This window comes from Primulina tabacum, chromosome 11 (genome assembly GCF_025594145.1).
Source record: "Primulina tabacum isolate GXHZ01 chromosome 11, ASM2559414v2, whole genome shotgun sequence".
Lineage (NCBI taxonomy): Eukaryota > Viridiplantae > Streptophyta > Magnoliopsida > Lamiales > Gesneriaceae > Primulina > Primulina tabacum.
Genome location: NC_134560.1, coordinates 36,522,580 through 36,539,538, shown reverse-complemented (window position 1 = coordinate 36,539,538; position 16,959 = coordinate 36,522,580). Strand labels below are relative to the sequence as shown.

At 36.6% G+C, this 16,959-nt stretch overlaps 2 protein-coding genes across 2 annotated transcripts; both read left to right on the top strand.

Annotated features, from left to right (window-relative positions):
* The first annotated feature begins 114 nt into the window (after positions 1-114).
* Positions 115-5,143, top strand: LOC142517916 (synaptotagmin-1-like). The gene is made up of 12 exons (XM_075620432.1): positions 115-409; positions 798-896; positions 1,005-1,055; positions 1,165-1,288; positions 1,818-1,936; positions 2,063-2,164; positions 2,423-2,497; positions 2,948-3,024; positions 3,119-3,365; positions 3,446-3,796; positions 4,242-4,373; positions 4,829-5,143. Exons 1-12 carry the CDS (start codon positions 299-301, stop codon positions 4,955-4,957), a joined length of 1,617 nt encoding a protein of 538 aa, XP_075476547.1. The 5' UTR covers positions 115-298; the 3' UTR covers positions 4,958-5,143.
* Positions 5,144-6,438: 1,295 nt separating this feature from the next.
* LOC142517917 (L-ascorbate peroxidase 3-like) lies at positions 6,439-16,414 on the top strand. The gene is made up of 9 exons (XM_075620433.1): positions 6,439-6,617; positions 6,696-6,820; positions 7,468-7,517; positions 8,098-8,163; positions 8,306-8,354; positions 14,478-14,560; positions 14,642-14,721; positions 14,819-14,921; positions 15,940-16,414. Exons 1-9 carry the CDS (start codon positions 6,505-6,507, stop codon positions 16,129-16,131), a joined length of 861 nt encoding a protein of 286 aa, XP_075476548.1. The 5' UTR covers positions 6,439-6,504; the 3' UTR covers positions 16,132-16,414.
* Positions 16,415-16,959: the final 545 nt, after the last annotated feature.

The following is a 16,959-nucleotide window of genomic DNA, read 5'->3' as shown; positions in this document are numbered from 1 at the left end:
GAAGGGCAAAACAACTCGATGTCGGCTAAATCGAATAGAGGACAATAATGTCTTTCTACAACTTAGGCAAATAAATGAACTTGAAAATGTAATAATGTAATCATAAAATAATATAAACAAATAAATGGGGTGACGAGAGAGGAGAGGTGGATGGATTGTCAATGGAGTTTATTTCTGGAAGATACTCGGTGGAATAATTGAGATTTTAGAGTAATTTTCTTGTTTTTTTAGCTGCGTTAAGTTTGGATTCAAGTTCCTGAAATTTCACTTCAAATTTGAAAGATAGGCGTATTTGTAGATGGGATTTTTCAGCACAGTATTCGGGCTTGTTGGATTTGGTGTTGGGATTTCATCTGGTCTGGTGATAGGATATTATTTGTTCGTCTACTTTCAGACCAGCGACGTTAAGGTGTTAATCTCTCTCTCACACACACATTACGGTCATATACTGTGATTTTCGTTCCGTTAATTGTGAACTGGTTGGTTTCTTAGTTTTTAATGCAGTAGCTCGTTTAATAATGATTCTAAACGTAGATTACTTGAAGTTTCTGTTACGGATGTTGTGATAAATTCATCAGCAATTTTGTTTAGTTTCATCGGATTGTTTCTTCTATGGTGAGAAAGTGAACAAAATTGAGGTTTGCTAACGTTAAGATATATTAGTTGTTGGTCATAGTGGGCAGCGGAAGTTTAGTGTAGACTTTTCATTGGAGCAAGTTGCTTGTTAACGGAAAATTTTAAATAACACGAAGAGTTCCGAAGGAAATGATAAAGTTTCTGACTGTTACTTTCATCAGGATCCTATCGTTCGCCGCTTGGTTGAGCATGACTCAGAAAATTTGCATGGACTGCTTCCTGAAATACCCTTTTGGGTTAAAAATCCAGATTATGATCGAGTTAGTTGTTCGTGACTTCAATAAACTCCTTTTGCATTCAGTTTTTTCACTTACATGTTTCTGTCTGGTTTTTGTTGTTCTTATGTCACTTTGTCTACTGGAATAAAGATGGATTGGCTGAATAGGTTTATTCAAGTTATGTGGCCTTACCTGGACAAGGTATTGATTTGAGTGTATATGGTTTGCAAATGCTTGCATGGTGTGTAAAATTCAGATTATCAACTTTTTCTGCACTGGATTCTGCACTGATTATCTATACATCTTACAGGCAATTTGCAAGACGGCAAAAAATATTGCTTCTCCTATCATTGCTGAGCAAATTCCAAAATATAAAATCGAATCTGTTGAATTTGAGTCACTAACTTTAGGGTCACTGCCACCTACATTTCAAGGTCAGTTAAGCTATTGCTATCGTTTTAGTTCAAGTATTTTACTGTATTGGCCCCGTTCATAAATTGACTTGGGAAGCAACACCTACATTGATAATATCGTGGAAAAGGTTACTCAAAACAACCACTTTCGTGCTTCAGAAACTTTTAAAACTTGGGTTATTAGATAATGGCGATTGTTGAAAGCTTTCCATTAGTTGATGAGTGTATTTGTGCATAATTTGTAAAAAATTATGCACGTATAAAAGTTCAACTGTAAAATTAATTTTGAGTCATTCTAATGTTGGATTCAGTAATAAGAATGCCTTTTGGAATCTGAGAGTAGGAGTTTCTTGTGTTTATCGAAAGCAACTCTCTAACATGAGGGATGATGATGGGCTGGCTTGAGGCTGACTATCAACAAAATTTCATCTCTAGATTGATTTGGATGTATCTCTATCTCGTGTTTGTGTATTTGTGATTTAACTAAGTGTGGTGTGGAGGCTATTTTACTTGCTGGACTTAAAGAAAATTGTCAATTTACTTATACCAGGTATGAAAGTGTATCTAACCGAAGAAAAGGAGTTGATTATGGAGCCTTTTCTAAAATGGGCAGGGAATCCTAACATCACAGTCGCTGTGAAAGCATATGGATTAAAAGCCACAGTTCAGGTTGCCTGCTATTTAAGTAATCATGGGTAGTTCACAAAGCCTACATTGTGTTATCCAACAAAGAGTCGGTCATCTGACAAATAATCTTATTATTTTCTTTTTAAAAAGGTTCTTTTAATGTCCCAGGTTGTAGATTTGCAGATCTTTGCTCAACCACGGATCACCCTAAAGCCTCTAGTTCCCAGCTTTCCGTGTTTCGCTAACATTTTTGTGTCTCTAATGGAAAAGGTTGGTGATAAATATTTAGTAATTGAGACACGGGGGTTTACAGAATAACTACATATTTTGTTGAGCAACTTCAAAAGTATATTGAAAGGCTGTTGAATTTGTTTTTGTCCTCTTAGAAATGCTTATGAGTTATGGTATGTTCCGCTGTTAATATGTTTTTCAAGACTCATCTGAAAGTTAGGGGTGCTCATTCATCTGCTCAGCATAATGACACTAGTTTATTAATGTTTTTTGTTCTCTGTTTCGGTTGCTTTGCAGCCTTATGTTGACTTTGGATTGAAGCTTTTTGGTGCTGATCTCATGTCAATACCTGGTCTATACCGGTTTGTGCAGGTATAAGTCCCTTAAAGTTACTGTAACACACACAATTTAGCTTCTATACAAGTGTGCAATCAAGCATTTCTCATTCTGAAAAGAATGTCAATTTTCTAGTAGCATGCATGTTAATGGAAATAAGCTCTAGATTTTGGGTACATTTAGATTTTATTTGCCTTGCATTAGTACTTAGAGGTTGTGATGCATGCAGTTAGTAATGTAGCTTTTAAAGGTTATTGGTATTAAATTTGTATTTTTCTTGATTCTGATCTTAACATTGTTAGTATTTTCTTATTATTCCTGTGGAGTGTGGATTCTTGTGAATGACAAAAGTGAAAAAAGAAAGATGTCAGTCACTTTAGAATAACTGCTAATTAATATAGTGTTAGTTTCTAGTAATGCTAGAGAATTTAATTATGTGTGCTAATCATAGAGTGAGTTTTTCACGGGGGAATTTTTTTTTGGCAGGAGCTTATCAAAGATCAGGTTGCTAACATGTATCTGTGGCCTAACACCCTTGATGTGCAAATTCTGGATCCAACAAAGTAAGCTGTCTTTCTCTCTTTCGTATTTCTATACGCACATTCTAAAAGTCTTGCCTTCAGTAGAGTCTTTATGTTTTTCTTTGTGAACTTTCAGAGCTATGCAGAAGCCTGTTGGTATCCTTCATGTGAAGGTTTTGCGAGCTACAAAGCTGAGAAAGAAAGATTTAATGGGCGGATCGGATCCGTATGTAAAACTGAAGCTCACTGAATCAAAGGCTCCATCAAAGAAAACAGCAGTGAAGCACAATAATTTGAGTCCTGAGTGGAATGAAGAATTCAGCATTGTTGTAAAAGATCCAGAAACACAAGCATTAGAACTCATTGTTTATGATTGGGAAAAGGTATACAGTTCCGGTGGCAAGTTAAAAATGTTTGTTGCTGATGTTTTTATGTGTAACTTGAGCTTTTTATATTTGTTCAGGTTGGAAAACATGACAAGATGGGTATGAATGTAGTTCCCTTGAAGGAACTTCCCCCCGATGAAGCAAAAGTTATGACACTGGATCTTCTTAAGAACATGGATCCAAACGATGTTCAGAATGACAAGGTGCGTGGGCAGATTGAGGTGGAGTTGACATACAAACCTTTCAAGGAAGAAGATATGCCTCACAATACTGAAAATTTAGGAGCGGTGCAAAAGGCTCCCGAAGGTACTCCAAGTGGGGGAGGGTTACTAGTGGTTATAGTCCATGAAGCTCAAGATGTCGAGGGAAAACACCACACTAACCCTTATGTCCGTATCAATTTCAAAGGAGAGGAGCGAAAAACAAAGGTTTGCAAGAACTTCTTTCTCCTAAGGTGTCTTGTTATGTGTGTATGGTGCAAGAAGTTACTGTATGCAATCTTGATCAGAACTCGGAACCGGAAATGCATAATGATTCTAAACCCTGTTGGATACTCCCTGACATCCTAGTTTTCTATCTTTTCATCATCTAAAAACTCATAATTTATTTACTGGGAGCAATTTTACCTGAATTACATTCCATTGATGCTTCTAAAATTTAAAATCCAGATTTGGTCCTTTATATGAAGATTTTAGTTATTACAGTGTAGGTGGAGCTGTAACAGAGGTTCTTTTTACGTGGAAAACTCGTTGAATCTTTCTCTTTTTTATTCCTGCTGAGAACTGCCTACAAATTATACTGATTCTTGCTTTGTTGTGGACAAAGTATATTCTGGTCTGGCTGTTCTAACATATTTTATATCCGTTGATAAAGCAACTAAAGAAGAGCAGGGATCCGAGATGGGAGGAAGAGTTCTCTTTCACGTTGGAAGAACCTCCTACGAAAGAAAGGATGCATGTGAAAGTGTGCAGCACCTCGTCTAGAATTGGCTTGCTGCATCCTAAGGTATATCAGGCACCTTTCTCTCTTTAATGTGGAGTAAATTCGGGGCTTCCGTTTTACCTGCACTTCCAAAACTAAATGCTAAACCCCGATCTCATTTATCAAAAAATATAGTCGTTTGCTGATGATAAATTTTTGAAGTACAAAGAGTACAAAGTTTCAAAACGTATAATGCTTAGCATGTATCAACTGTGATACATTGCTTTGCATTGTTATTATCAAATCTTTATTTTGATAATTTGAGGACCGGTTTCGAAATCTATTTTGGAAGTATCTACACTCTCCTGCACTTCATGTTTGAGATTTCATTACGAGTGTTTCTATTGGAATGCAATTTAAACAGCCATTTCCTTGACAATCTCTAGGTGAATCGAAGCCAAAAATCAAAGTAATGAATACATGTATTTTTTGATTCTTTGTATTTATTGAGAAAATCTTTATTTGCCATTCAAACTCAGGAAACACTGGGCTATGTTGATATCATACTGGCAGACGTCGTCACCAATAAACGAATAAACGAGAAATTCCACCTTATAGACTCCAAGAATGGGCGACTCCTAATCGAGCTGCAGTGGCGAGCATCTTAACCTCGTCATTCTGTTCTCTTCTGGGAAAGTGAAATAACCTCTTGTAAGCACAATTTCTATGTTAGTGCAGAGAAAAATCCGTTGAAGGACAAAATGTTTCGAGCTTGTTTCCTGTCATTATATATGTTTGTTGTGTACATTTTGAGTTGCATTTCTGCGCTTAATTCACTCACTGGTTCACGTGCTCTTCTTGCGTATGCTTTTTTATGCAATCTTTCGAAGACATTAACGTTTTGAACTAAATGATTGTGATGTATAGTACTTTAATGAACTAAATTTAATTTTATTTACTTACAAAGTAATGTGAAATATTTTAAATTTTAAAATTATTTTCATTAAGTTTTTGGTTTTCCTCCCTAATATTATAATCTATTTCACCAAAAACGCAGTTTTCTTTATGGTAGTAGTTTTCCCCGAAAATATTATATTATATTTCCTTGAAAATATACATAGATAGTACCGATCATACGCTAAATAAAATATTTATATTTAAAATTTAAATTTAATGACTCAATTTCTTGCAAAATTATATATATATATATATTTCGAATGCTTAAAGCATACCGATGAAATTTAAGAGAAGTGTTATAAATAAAGAGGAAAAGCATGAAGAGTGTGGAAAAAGCGGTCATATTTAAGTTGGAGTAGATCTCTTGTGAGACGATCTCACGAATCTTTATTTGTGAGACGGGTCAATTTTACTGATATTCACAATAAAAAGTAATAATCTTAGCATAAAAAGTAATATTTTTTTATGGATGACCCAAATAAGAGATCGGTCTCACAAGGTCTCACAAAATACGACCCGTGAGATCGTCTCACACAAATTTTTGCTTTTTAAGTTGACCGCAAATGTGGAAAAAAAAGCTGAAAAAGCATGAGTTTTTTATATATATATAAAAAAATTATATTAGATTTATTTTTAAAAATTTTACCTTTTATTATCTTTTTATAAAATTTAAATTTTAAATATTTGATAATATAAATTATTTAAATAAAAAATCTTAAATGCACTTGAATGTTCTTTAATGGTTAGTTACTCTTGCTAGTAAAAAAAATTTAAAATTATATATACTTTTTTATTATTTGCGTGTCTTTTAATCTATCGAATAACTTTACATATCAAAAATTTTAGTAGAAATTAAATTTTTTTCATATTGAATCTCATACTAAAATCGTTTAATTCTGTAAAAACAAGCTTGATCTAATCACTTTGTCTTGTTTCACGTTTTTTAAACCTTGATTTATAATATTCTATTTTAAGACACATTTTCTAAAATTTTTAGAATTGTTTTTTTTATAATAGAATTGTTCTGAATATTCATGCAAATTTAAGTGCTAAAGATATTATTTTAATATTTTATTTTTTTGGTACGGTATTTAATAAGTAGATTTTTTGTGAGACGATCTCACGACTTTTTATCTGTGTGATAAGTCAATCCTACCGATATTCACAATAAAAAATAATATTCTTAATATTTTTAATTCTCAAGGAGATATTAATATCAATATTATTGATTGGTTCAGTCAAGTTCTGTAATTTTCCCATGGCTAAGCCAATCGTCGACTCTGAATATCTCAAGGAGGTAGAGAAAGCTCGCCGTGAACTCCGTGCGCTCATCTCCAACAAGAACTGCGCCCCTATCATGCTCCGCTTGGCGTATCTTCTTCGTTTCTCCTTTCTCTTTTGAGGATTTTGCTTCTGTTGATTGAAATGATTTTGTTGAAATTTAATCAGGTGGCACGATGCGGGGACGTATGACGTGAAGACGAAGACTGGAGGTCCCAACGGTTCCATTCGAAATGAGGAGGAGTACACTCATAGCTCTAACAACGGATTGAAAATCGCTCTCGACTTTTGCGGTTAGTTTAATCTTCATTATTGATTTTATCACCATGCTATTGGTTATCCTTGGATAATTGTGTTTGTTGCTGTTGTGCTTAACTTACTACAGCTTGTGGCATTATATTAGGTTGAGGAAATATGTATTTTGCTTACCGAACTAGTCAGCTAACAATATTTCTGTGTAAGATGAGCAAATCGAAGAGTTGGTGATTCATATCTTGGTTGATGCTTGTCGTATAACTGATGTCCGGATTTTTTCATGTGGTCGCAGGATTTGGGTTGATTTTATCTGCTACTCATTAACGCTCGTTTACAAGTGGGTCTCCATATGAATCTAGGAAATCAGTAAATTATGAGTTTTTTTGATAAAACGTCTATTGCAATTGGTTGGATACCTAGGAGTATTTATTATGATAGAAGAATTTGTTTAACCGGGTTATGAGTTTCATAATTTTGGCATATTTTAAAGTTAGAAGTTTCACGATTTTGGATTTGAAATTTGACATTTATCTGGCTGCAGATGTGTTATATCGACGTTAGATTTATCTGTTTGTGGTGGTATAGTTCAGCCTTTTTTTTCCAAGGATAGTTTTGATGTATAAATAACAGTAATATTTAGTTGTTCTCTGAAACTGCTAGTGTTTGGGTGGGTATTTGATTGCAGAAAAAGTGAAGACCAAATGTCCAAAGATTACATATGCTGATTTGTATCAGGTATTTTATACCTTTGCTTGTTAGTGTTCAATTACTCATCAAAATGTTAAATCTAGTTAATAAATCCTTCTGTTTCAAATGATTTAAAAGAAACCAGACTTATTTCGCCTATTGATGTAATATTACATTATTAAAGGTGTATCTTAAGGATAGGGAAATCAAGTTAGTTTCTGATTCTGGAATATTCTTTTCATGCTCTTATCTGTAGATGCATTATTCAAGAAAGAATTTAAATGATACAGACAGACCTCAAAAAAGAAAAAAATGATACAGACAGAAAAGAATGAGTTTAATTCAACATTTAGTGTTAGCTGTTAGTAATAATTGTATGTCGGTTTTAATTCAATCATATACCTGCCTTTTCACATCTGAGGAAGAGTATGGAATATTGAAATCCTTTTAAATGGTTGATGGTTTGTTAAAACCGGTGGACATAATTGATTTTGCAACAATTTACTTTGCCTGGCCTGCTTAGTTCAGATGATACTGCATTTATCAACACCTTTCAAGAAAAAGATAACTAATGGTGGATGAATTGAGGGAAAGTTGTTCTGTGCTGACAAAACATTGATGCCTATAGCTTGCAGGTGTTGTGGCAGTGGAGATAACTGGAGGCCCCGCAATTAATTTTGTTCCCGGTAGAAAGGTATCGCCTATGTTTCTTATAATCTTGTCTTCTTCTAGAAGTGAAGTCTTCCACCCCCCGTGCTTTTGAATTCCCTTCTATTGGAAGTTATCTTCATAAAATCATGAAAAGTGCTGTTTTTTTCCACCTCGTGTTTATTCAGGATTCAAAGATTTCTCCAAAGGAAGGTCGACTTCCGGATGCTAAAAAAGGTCAGATACATTCTGAAGCATTTGTAATTCTTAACCTGCTATGCCTATGTTGGGATGTTAATTTTCTGTTATGTAACACTCTTTTTTTTTTTTTATGCACCATTTGGTTGAGATGCTTCCAATAACATCTTGTATGTAAACTTCAAACATTTTTGGAATGCACTGTGAGTTCATGCAACTTTCCTGTGTATGTATTTCTCTTCCAAGGACTTCCGTTGCGCGATCTGGACTCGTTGACTTTAAACCGATAAAATTTGTTTGTTGTATACCTGATCTTATCTTATGTACTTAGTTGGATAGGAACTTATCTATCGGTTTATCTCTCTTTTTATTTGTATCTTTGTATTTTAAATTCCTAGGATTACGTTATCTTATCTCCTTAGTTGTTTATTTAATCTTTGTAGACTCTACATTTGGGAATAAGAAATATATGGTGTTTCACCAACTCTCACTCTATTCTAGCTTCATGGTATCCGAGCACCAGGGATATACATGACCAAATACGGTGTGGCAACACCTAAAATATCCCAAACTCGAGAGTCCAACCCCGCGACGATCGATTTCCCGTCGGTATCCATTACTTGTCATCGATTGAATGACAAGAATTATTTGTAGTGGTCACAATCTGTAATGTTATTTATTTGTGGTCGTGGGAAAGATGGCTTCTTGTCCGGCGACACGCTTTGTCCAGCATCTGACAATCCGAAATTTCGGATCTGGAATTCATAGACTTGCATGGTTATGTCTTGGTTAATAAATTCCATGACAACTGAGATTGAAGAGAATTTCCTCCTCTATCACAGTGCCAAGGATATCTAGGAAACTAACGAGAGATACATATTCTTCCAAAGATAACACCTCTGAATTGTTTGCAATCGGCCGTTTACAAGATCTCTGCCAAAGGGAGTGCTTTAATTCCTTGACCTGTCAGTGGCAACAATTCGATATCTTCGAAGTGTATGAGTGGGAGTGTGCAGCAGATGGCAACCGATTTCATGGTATTGTCGAGCAGCGGCGGATATTCAAATTTTTGTCGGGCCTCAACTCATCACTCGATGATGTCTGGGGGAGAATTCTAGGTGCTAAGCCTTTACCGAGCTTCGTGGTCTGTTGTACGTCATGAAGAGAATCGTCGGAAGATTATGTTGACACCGTCAAATCATCCTTCCTCTGTTGACACATCCGCCTTGGCTACCCAACATCGCTTCCCTTCTCTAGGCGATGACTTTGGTGGTGGTATGCGTATGATCTCTAACTTACCCAGCACTGGCCAATTCAAGCAAGGCCACCCATGGTGTGCCAAATGTCGCAAACCTACACATACGCTGGACACGTGCTGGAAAATTCATGGGAAACCTTCTAATTGGAAACCAGCGAGCGAGAGACGTGCAAACACAGTTGCTGTTGATCCTTCACTTTCAGAGCAACAACCATTCACGAAGGAACAACTTGATGCTCTTCAGAAGTTGCTTGGACAACCTCTTGTCACACCTACTCCGTCTCTCAGTGGCACCAGTAATGTGGCCCATTCTGGTATTTCGTTCCTTACATCTTCACAGCATGATCTGTCATCCTATTGAATAATCGATTCAGGTGCAACGCCCCTAATACAGTACGAATAGCCAATGGGTCTCTATCCACCGTGACTGGTTGTGGCTTCATTCAATTAACGAAGTATATCTGCCTTCATTCAGTTTTATTTGTGCCCGACCTTGCTTGTAATCTACTGTCAGTTAAGTAAACTGAATCATGAACTTGGTGCTCGACTAAGTTTTTAGTAAATTTGTGTGTTTTCCAGGATGTGGCATTGGGGAAGACGATTGGCAGTACTGAACTTCCTGCGAGATTGTACATTCTCAAGACATATGCTCACTTGGACAAACTTTTTGCCTCTTCATCAATACCTCACTCTGTTTCTGCTTTGAGTTCGAATAAGATTAGGGATATTTTAGTATGACATTACCGTTTAGGTCATCCAAATCCATTGTATCTTAAGAAGAAGTTTCCCAACTTATTTCGTAATAAAATTTTTGTTTTTTCTCAATGTGATGTCTGTTAGTTTTCCAAACATACGTGTGCATCTTGTAGACACAACTGTTATAAACTATCGTCGTCTTTCTCCCTTATCCATAATGATATTTGGGGACCATAAAATATCCCCAACCTTAGCGGGACTCATTGGTTTATCTTATTTATCGATGATCACACGCTCTATCTTGGGTCTTCTTTGTGAAAAATAAATCAGAAAGTGCTCACATCTTTAAACATTTTTTTTCAATGATCAAAACACAATTTTCTTCTCATATTCGTGTGCTATGCACGGATCGAGCCCTTGATTATTTCAACAATCCGTTGAGGAGTTATATGCAATCACATGGGATTATTCACCAAAGCTCGTATGTGGACACTCCGCAACAAAATAGGGGCTCTGAGCGGAAAAATCGTCATCATCTTGAGGTTGCTTGTGCATTACTCTTTACCTCAATGTTCCTTGATACTATTGGGGTGATGCAATACTACTTGTCACTTACCTGATAAACAAAATGCCCTCAAGGATAATGTAGTTTTAAACTCCCATCCAGACCTTCCTAGAAAGTTATCCTTCTCCTCATTTAATTCATGAAATTCCACTTAAGGTGTTTGGTTGTTCCTCCTTTGTCCAATACACTCGCATCACCGCGGTAAACTTGAACCACGTGTTGTCAAGTGTATCTTTCTCGGTTATTCTCCACACCAGAAAGGGTACAAATGCTATTCAACCATCGCGAAACAATACTACACCTCTATGGATGTTACCTTCTTTGAATCTCAGGCAGAATCTTCTTTGAATCTCAGCCATTCTATCCTCCAGGCTCCTCAATTCAGGGGAGTCAACCACCAATGAACCGAGCAGTTGGAAATCCACCATACCGTCCATCCCTTATATAGAACCTCCTATATCTAATATTACACCACTAGATCTACCTCCTGTTCTTAGAAAACTCAGCTTCCATGAGCCAGTTCATACATATTCTCGAAGAAATCATCATCGTCAAGAGACTATACAAGTGCCTGTACAAATTCAGACTATACATGAAATCTCCATATGAAAAAATTCAGGTACATACAATGTTGTAAATGGCAGGAGGCGGGGCGGTCGGTGGCCTACCGCCTGGACACTGGCAGGAGGCGGGGCGGTCGGTGGCCTACCGCCTCGGCCGCCTAGACAGTGTCCAGGCGGTGCTTAGGCGGTTGAATTTTTTTAAGTAATTTTTTATATATAATCATATATAATCATGCAAAAGACTATCAAGTAAGCGGCATAATGCAAAGGACTATCAAGTCTACCCTTAAACTTCCATCAATAATCTTCAAAATAGGGATGACAATTTTTTCTTCTTTGAAAAATGTTTTAATGTCTTCTTTGGATTGTTTAAGAGCACCCAATAAAAGGTCATCGAGGGCTTCTTGTCACCGTCAACAAGACGTAATATGATGTTTCATCTTTTAAACTCCTCTTTTAGTAAGCCTCTTACACAACTTGCATGTGAGCCAATCCTTTTTCTCTTATTATACAACACCCCATGTTTGCAAACAATATTATTAAACTTTGGCTTAAATTCCAACTCGAGTTGTTTATCTTTTTCCACCATTAATCTTCAACAATAAATCAATAATAATAGGGAACAAAAAAATTTGATATTTGAAATCACAAAATCTGAAATATTATAAAAAAGTATGTTAAATGATATATATACAATATTACAATGCCTTCATAAAGCTTCTTGTTGATGGCGGCGGCAGCGACAGACAGTTTGTGTGGTGGAGTTAGTAGTTGATAGTGAGGAGTGAGAACCAAAAGTTATAAAAAAGAAAGTGAGGTGTGATTTAAACAAATGAGGTTGAGTTTTAAAATTAGTTTACTTTGACTAGGTTTTTAAAATTTGTTAACTAACATAAAATGTTGACTGCCTCACATGGCCCGTCTGCTCACCGCCTCCACCCACCTCGACCGCCTGCCCACTGCCCTCGACCACCTGCCCACCGCCGTATAGCTTAGGCTGCCTAAAACAACCGCCTCATGCGTAGGCAAGGCGGTTGAGAGCCGCCTATCGCCTAGGCGGCCGTCTCGACCGTCATTTAGAGCACTAGTTACTTACTCACAAGAATTAATCATTACTGATACTCATGTGATTAACAACAGTGATCATGTTGATAGCCTTGATGAAAGACCTATCGTGCTACGAAAAGGAATTCGATCATGCACAGCACCTTATAGATAACTTCATCTCATTTGAACGTTTTTCACTTACATATTGTGCCTTTTTTTTCCAATTTAGATCAGATTCCCTCCACCACAGATGATGCCTTAAATTATCCAAATTGGAAAATTGTTGTCCTTGATGAAATAAAGGCATTGGAAAAGAACAATACATGGAACGTCACAGATCTTTCATTAGGGAATAAACCAGCTGGGTGCAAACTTGTAGCCAAGGGATACACTCGGTCATACGACATTGACTACCAAGAAACCTTTCCCCTGTTGCTCGTCTCAACACTGTCCGAGTTCTCCTATCAATTGTTGTTAACTCCAACTGACCTCTGTACCAACTCGATGTCAAGAATGCATTTCTTAAGGGTGATCTTGAGAAAGAAGTCTTCATGAAAATCCCTCCTAGTTTTGAATCTCAGCTGACAGTAATCAAGGTGTGCAGATTGCGAAGGTCCCTGTATAAGCTTAGACAATCTCCTAGAGCTTGGTTTTATCGATTCATGAATGTGTTGAAAAAAGATGGCTACACTCAATGTCAGACCGACCACACCTTTTTTGTGAAACACTCTGGAGAAGGTAAAAGTGCAATTCTTATTATTTATGTGGATGACATTGTACTCACAGGGAATCATAAAGAAGAAATAAATCGTGTGAAACTCCTCCTAGGTAAGGAATTTGAGATGAAAGACCTCGGGTATCTAAAATATTTAATGGGAATAGAAGTAGCTATATCCTCCCGTGGTATATCTATTTCTCAACGTAAATATGTTATCGACCTTCTGAAAAAAACATGAATGTTAGGGTGTAAACCTGCAGACACTCCAATGGATCCGAACATCAAAATTGGTGGAAAAGGTGTCTGTCCCTTGGTTGACAAGGAAAGATATTAAAGACTAGTGGGAAAACTAATATTTCTGGCACATACACGACCAGATATTGGATTTGTGGTAAGTGTTATCAGTCAATTCTTGAACTACCCGACCGAGGAACATATGGCTAACTACATCATGTGTTGAGGTATCTCAAAAGGTCTTTTGTTAAAGGACTTCTCTTCGTGAAAACCACAGGCCGAAGAATTAAGGTCTACAATGATGTTGATTGGGCTGAATCCCCTACAGACCGACGTTCCACATCAGTACACAAAGAGGAAACCTAGTGACATGGCGAAGTAAAAAGCAACCTGTGGTTGCCTGTAGAATTTCGAGCATTGGCCCGTGGGATCTGTGAGGGGATGTGGCTCAGAAGATTGCTAACCGAGTTAAAAGTGGAAGAAAATCCCCTAGTTGAATTGTTGTGTGATAATCAAACAGCTATCAGCATATCAAAGAATCAAGTACATCATCATCAGACGAAACATGTTGAGGTAGACTGCCACTTCATTAGTGAGAAGATTGAGGATGAGATTATTAATGTCACCTACATTCCTACTTAACTAAAAGTGGCAGACATATTGACGCCATGTTTCGTCAAACATTTGATGAATTGTGTTTCAAGCTGGGAATGATCAACTTATACGACCCACCTTGAGGGGGAGTGTTGTATACCTGATTTTATCTTATTTACTTGGTTGGATAGGAACTTATCGGTTTATCTCTCTTTATTTGTATCTTTGTATTTTAAATTCCTAGTATTGGGTTATCTTATCTCCTTAGTTGTTATTTAGTCATTGTAGACTGTACATTTCAGAATAAGAAAATATACGGTGTTTCACCGATTCTCACTCTAATATATCCTCACTGTTCAGTGATAATATGTCGAGAAAGAGACTCCATGTGGAGAACAATCTTGGATTCCTGCATAAAAACTGAATGTGCCCGCCCTGTCCTGTAAATTTAAGTTAAACTTGTGATTATTTTGGTTTTTTATGTCAGGTGTGCCACATCTGAAGGACGTATTTTATAGAATGGGCTTATCTGACAAAGACATTGTGGCCCTATCAGGTGGCCATACCCTGGTAATTTTATTTCAATTCTACGGTGCAAACTGTTACAAAAACCTTAATCTGATATAATATTGGTTGATATCTGTGACGTAGGGAAGAGCACATCCTGAGAGATCGGGCTTTGATGGGCCTTGGACCGCAGAGCCACTGAAATTTGACAATTCATATTTTGCGTGCGTCTTACAAGTCAACAAAGTTTTTTTTTTTAAAACTACTTTTGTTTATTTTTCCTTCATTTGCTATATCTTTTTATTAATGAAACCAAACTAGGGAGCTGCTCAAGGGGGAAAGTGAGGGCCTGCTAAAACTTCCAACTGATATTGCTTTGCTGGATGATCCTGAGTTCCGGCGCTATGTTGAGGTCTATGCTAAGGTATCAGGTTTCAAATATGATAAGTATCCCATTTGTGTTTTTAAGATGGTCAGGTTTGTAAGCTCAAATATTCAGCAAATTTGATGCTGTTGGATGTTACCAAATTGGCTCAAAGTTTATATAGGGCAAACCAAAGGAACTAACCACTGCTTGCTTGTTAGGAGCTTGTTCACTTTTTAAGACAATCTAGAACAAAAAAATTTTGCAATGTCAAAATCTAGCAATCTGAAGCAGTATTTTGCCATCACTTTACTCTGTACTTGACCTCAGAGCTGATTTAATGAATTTGCAAAATCTAACCAATATCTCTGCTAACCTCTTCAAGAACAAGTCAGCCTGGAGTTTTTCTATTGTATTTGATTCCCAATGATGGCTTTAATTTGATGTTTAAAAATTTTATCGGCTACTTGCCGCCATTTCCAGCGAAAAGAGAAGAAGAAATATGGCACGAAATAAGCTAGTTCTTTCCGAATCCAAGGTTCTGTGGCTATTATTTTTTTCTTGGAGTACCTATATTTATGTCGCTCTTGCTACTCTATAACTGGAGAATGTAAATGACCACCCACGAGAAATAGGAAGTTCTGATACTACAATTCAAACAGCTATGAGGCCATACCAGGCTAGATGCAATTTTACTTCCTCCATATTGTCAACATAATAGCTGATCCTTCAAGAAATAGTGATCAGCGACTTTGTTTTTAGCTTTAGTAACAGTTAATCTACTGTTTTGAATATATGTACATCTGCCTTTGGATGCAAAATTAGTCTATGGATGGATTAAGGTGCTGGGGTTATGTAATCAAAAGAATAATTTAGCATATGTTATTTCCTGGTATTAATGTCTTGGTAACAATTTTCTATCTTGTTCACATAATCAATTACATGCAACGGTGTGTTCACTCACATTCTGACCGAGGGAGGCAAACTCAACTTCTAGAGCAGTACCAGGGTTGATCAAATGTGAAATTCTCTCACAATCTATTAACTGATACCCTTACATGCGTGCTCCAACATGCAGGATGAAGATGCCTTCTTCAAAGATTATGCAGAATCACACAAAAAACTTTCTGAACTTGGGTTTTGTCCCTCTGGTTCGAAGGCGATCGTGAAAGATGGCACTGTGCTTGCTCAAAGTGCTGTTGGAGTTGCTGTTGCTGCTGCAGTGGTAGTACTGAGTTACTTATATGAAGTCCGTAAGAAGGCAAAATAAATCAGTTCATTATAGCATTGACCAGAGGTCTTATCTTCTCATAGCCGGGCAATTCCATATCCAATTATGTAGGCTGCCCGTTGAAATAACGTAACGGAGCTGTATGTGCCTTTACATATTAGTAGAAAAGAAAAACATACACATAATGACGAGTTATTATATTGGCATTTGAGTTAATATTTTGAACTGACGAAATCAAACCTCAATGGTTATGGGTTCTGAGTTGGTTAGATGGGATTCAAAGAACTATCATGAGAAGGAATGCCTACATCTATAATTTCAATTTTTTCTGTTGACTGTTGCTCCTCGTGTCGTGCTTCTTAGCAAGCCATAAATCAAACCTTGTGATATTTGTAAATTTCATCATCAAATAATGGCTCTAAACCTACTGGAATATTTCTATGCTAGATGGTATTCAAGAACTTAGTATGATCACATCGATCATGTGTGTAAGTTGTGATTTGCGAACTCATTTATTCGATACAAGTCGACACAGAAAAATACATAGAGATTATGGGGTGTACCAAAATAGAAGTATAGTAACAAGTCTACGGATTGAGCCTACTTAGTTGTATCATGGAACGTGGAAACTTGCTATATTTTTAGGTTGTACTTTGATTGATGGATTTCAAATGCACGATTTTAAATTCTTTGATGTATATGAACGAACAAAATTGCTGTGAATTTCAATTTCATAGTAATATATATGACGGATTTGAAACACCCAAAATGGTTGTGATTGAAATCCATTCCTCTATTGTTTGGACAATGACTCAATTCGCTAAGCTGAACCCGTTCATGCATGAGATTCTCACACACGTTACTGCT

What these genes read in the sequence shown, in the direction of transcription:
- LOC142517916 (XM_075620432.1), top strand. Translation starts at nt 299, where the DNA reads ATGGGATTTTTCAGCACAGTATTCGGGCTTGTTGGATTTGGTGTTGGG. An exon ending in TGTGGCCTTACCTGGACAAG is followed by an intron (nt 1,056 to 1,164) that starts GTATTGATTTGA and finishes TACATCTTACAG; the next exon opens with GCAATTTGCAAGACGGCAAA. An exon ending in GTCTATACCGGTTTGTGCAG is followed by an intron (nt 2,498 to 2,947) that starts GTATAAGTCCCT and finishes TTTTTTTGGCAG; the next exon opens with GAGCTTATCAAAGATCAGGT.
- LOC142517917 (XM_075620433.1), top strand. Translation starts at nt 6,505, where the DNA reads ATGGCTAAGCCAATCGTCGACTCTGAATATCTCAAGGAGGTAGAGAAA. An exon ending in CCTATCATGCTCCGCTTGGC is followed by an intron (nt 6,618 to 6,695) that starts GTATCTTCTTCG and finishes AAATTTAATCAG; the next exon opens with GTGGCACGATGCGGGGACGT. An exon ending in ATTTTGTTCCCGGTAGAAAG is followed by an intron (nt 8,164 to 8,305) that starts GTATCGCCTATG and finishes GTGTTTATTCAG; the next exon opens with GATTCAAAGATTTCTCCAAA.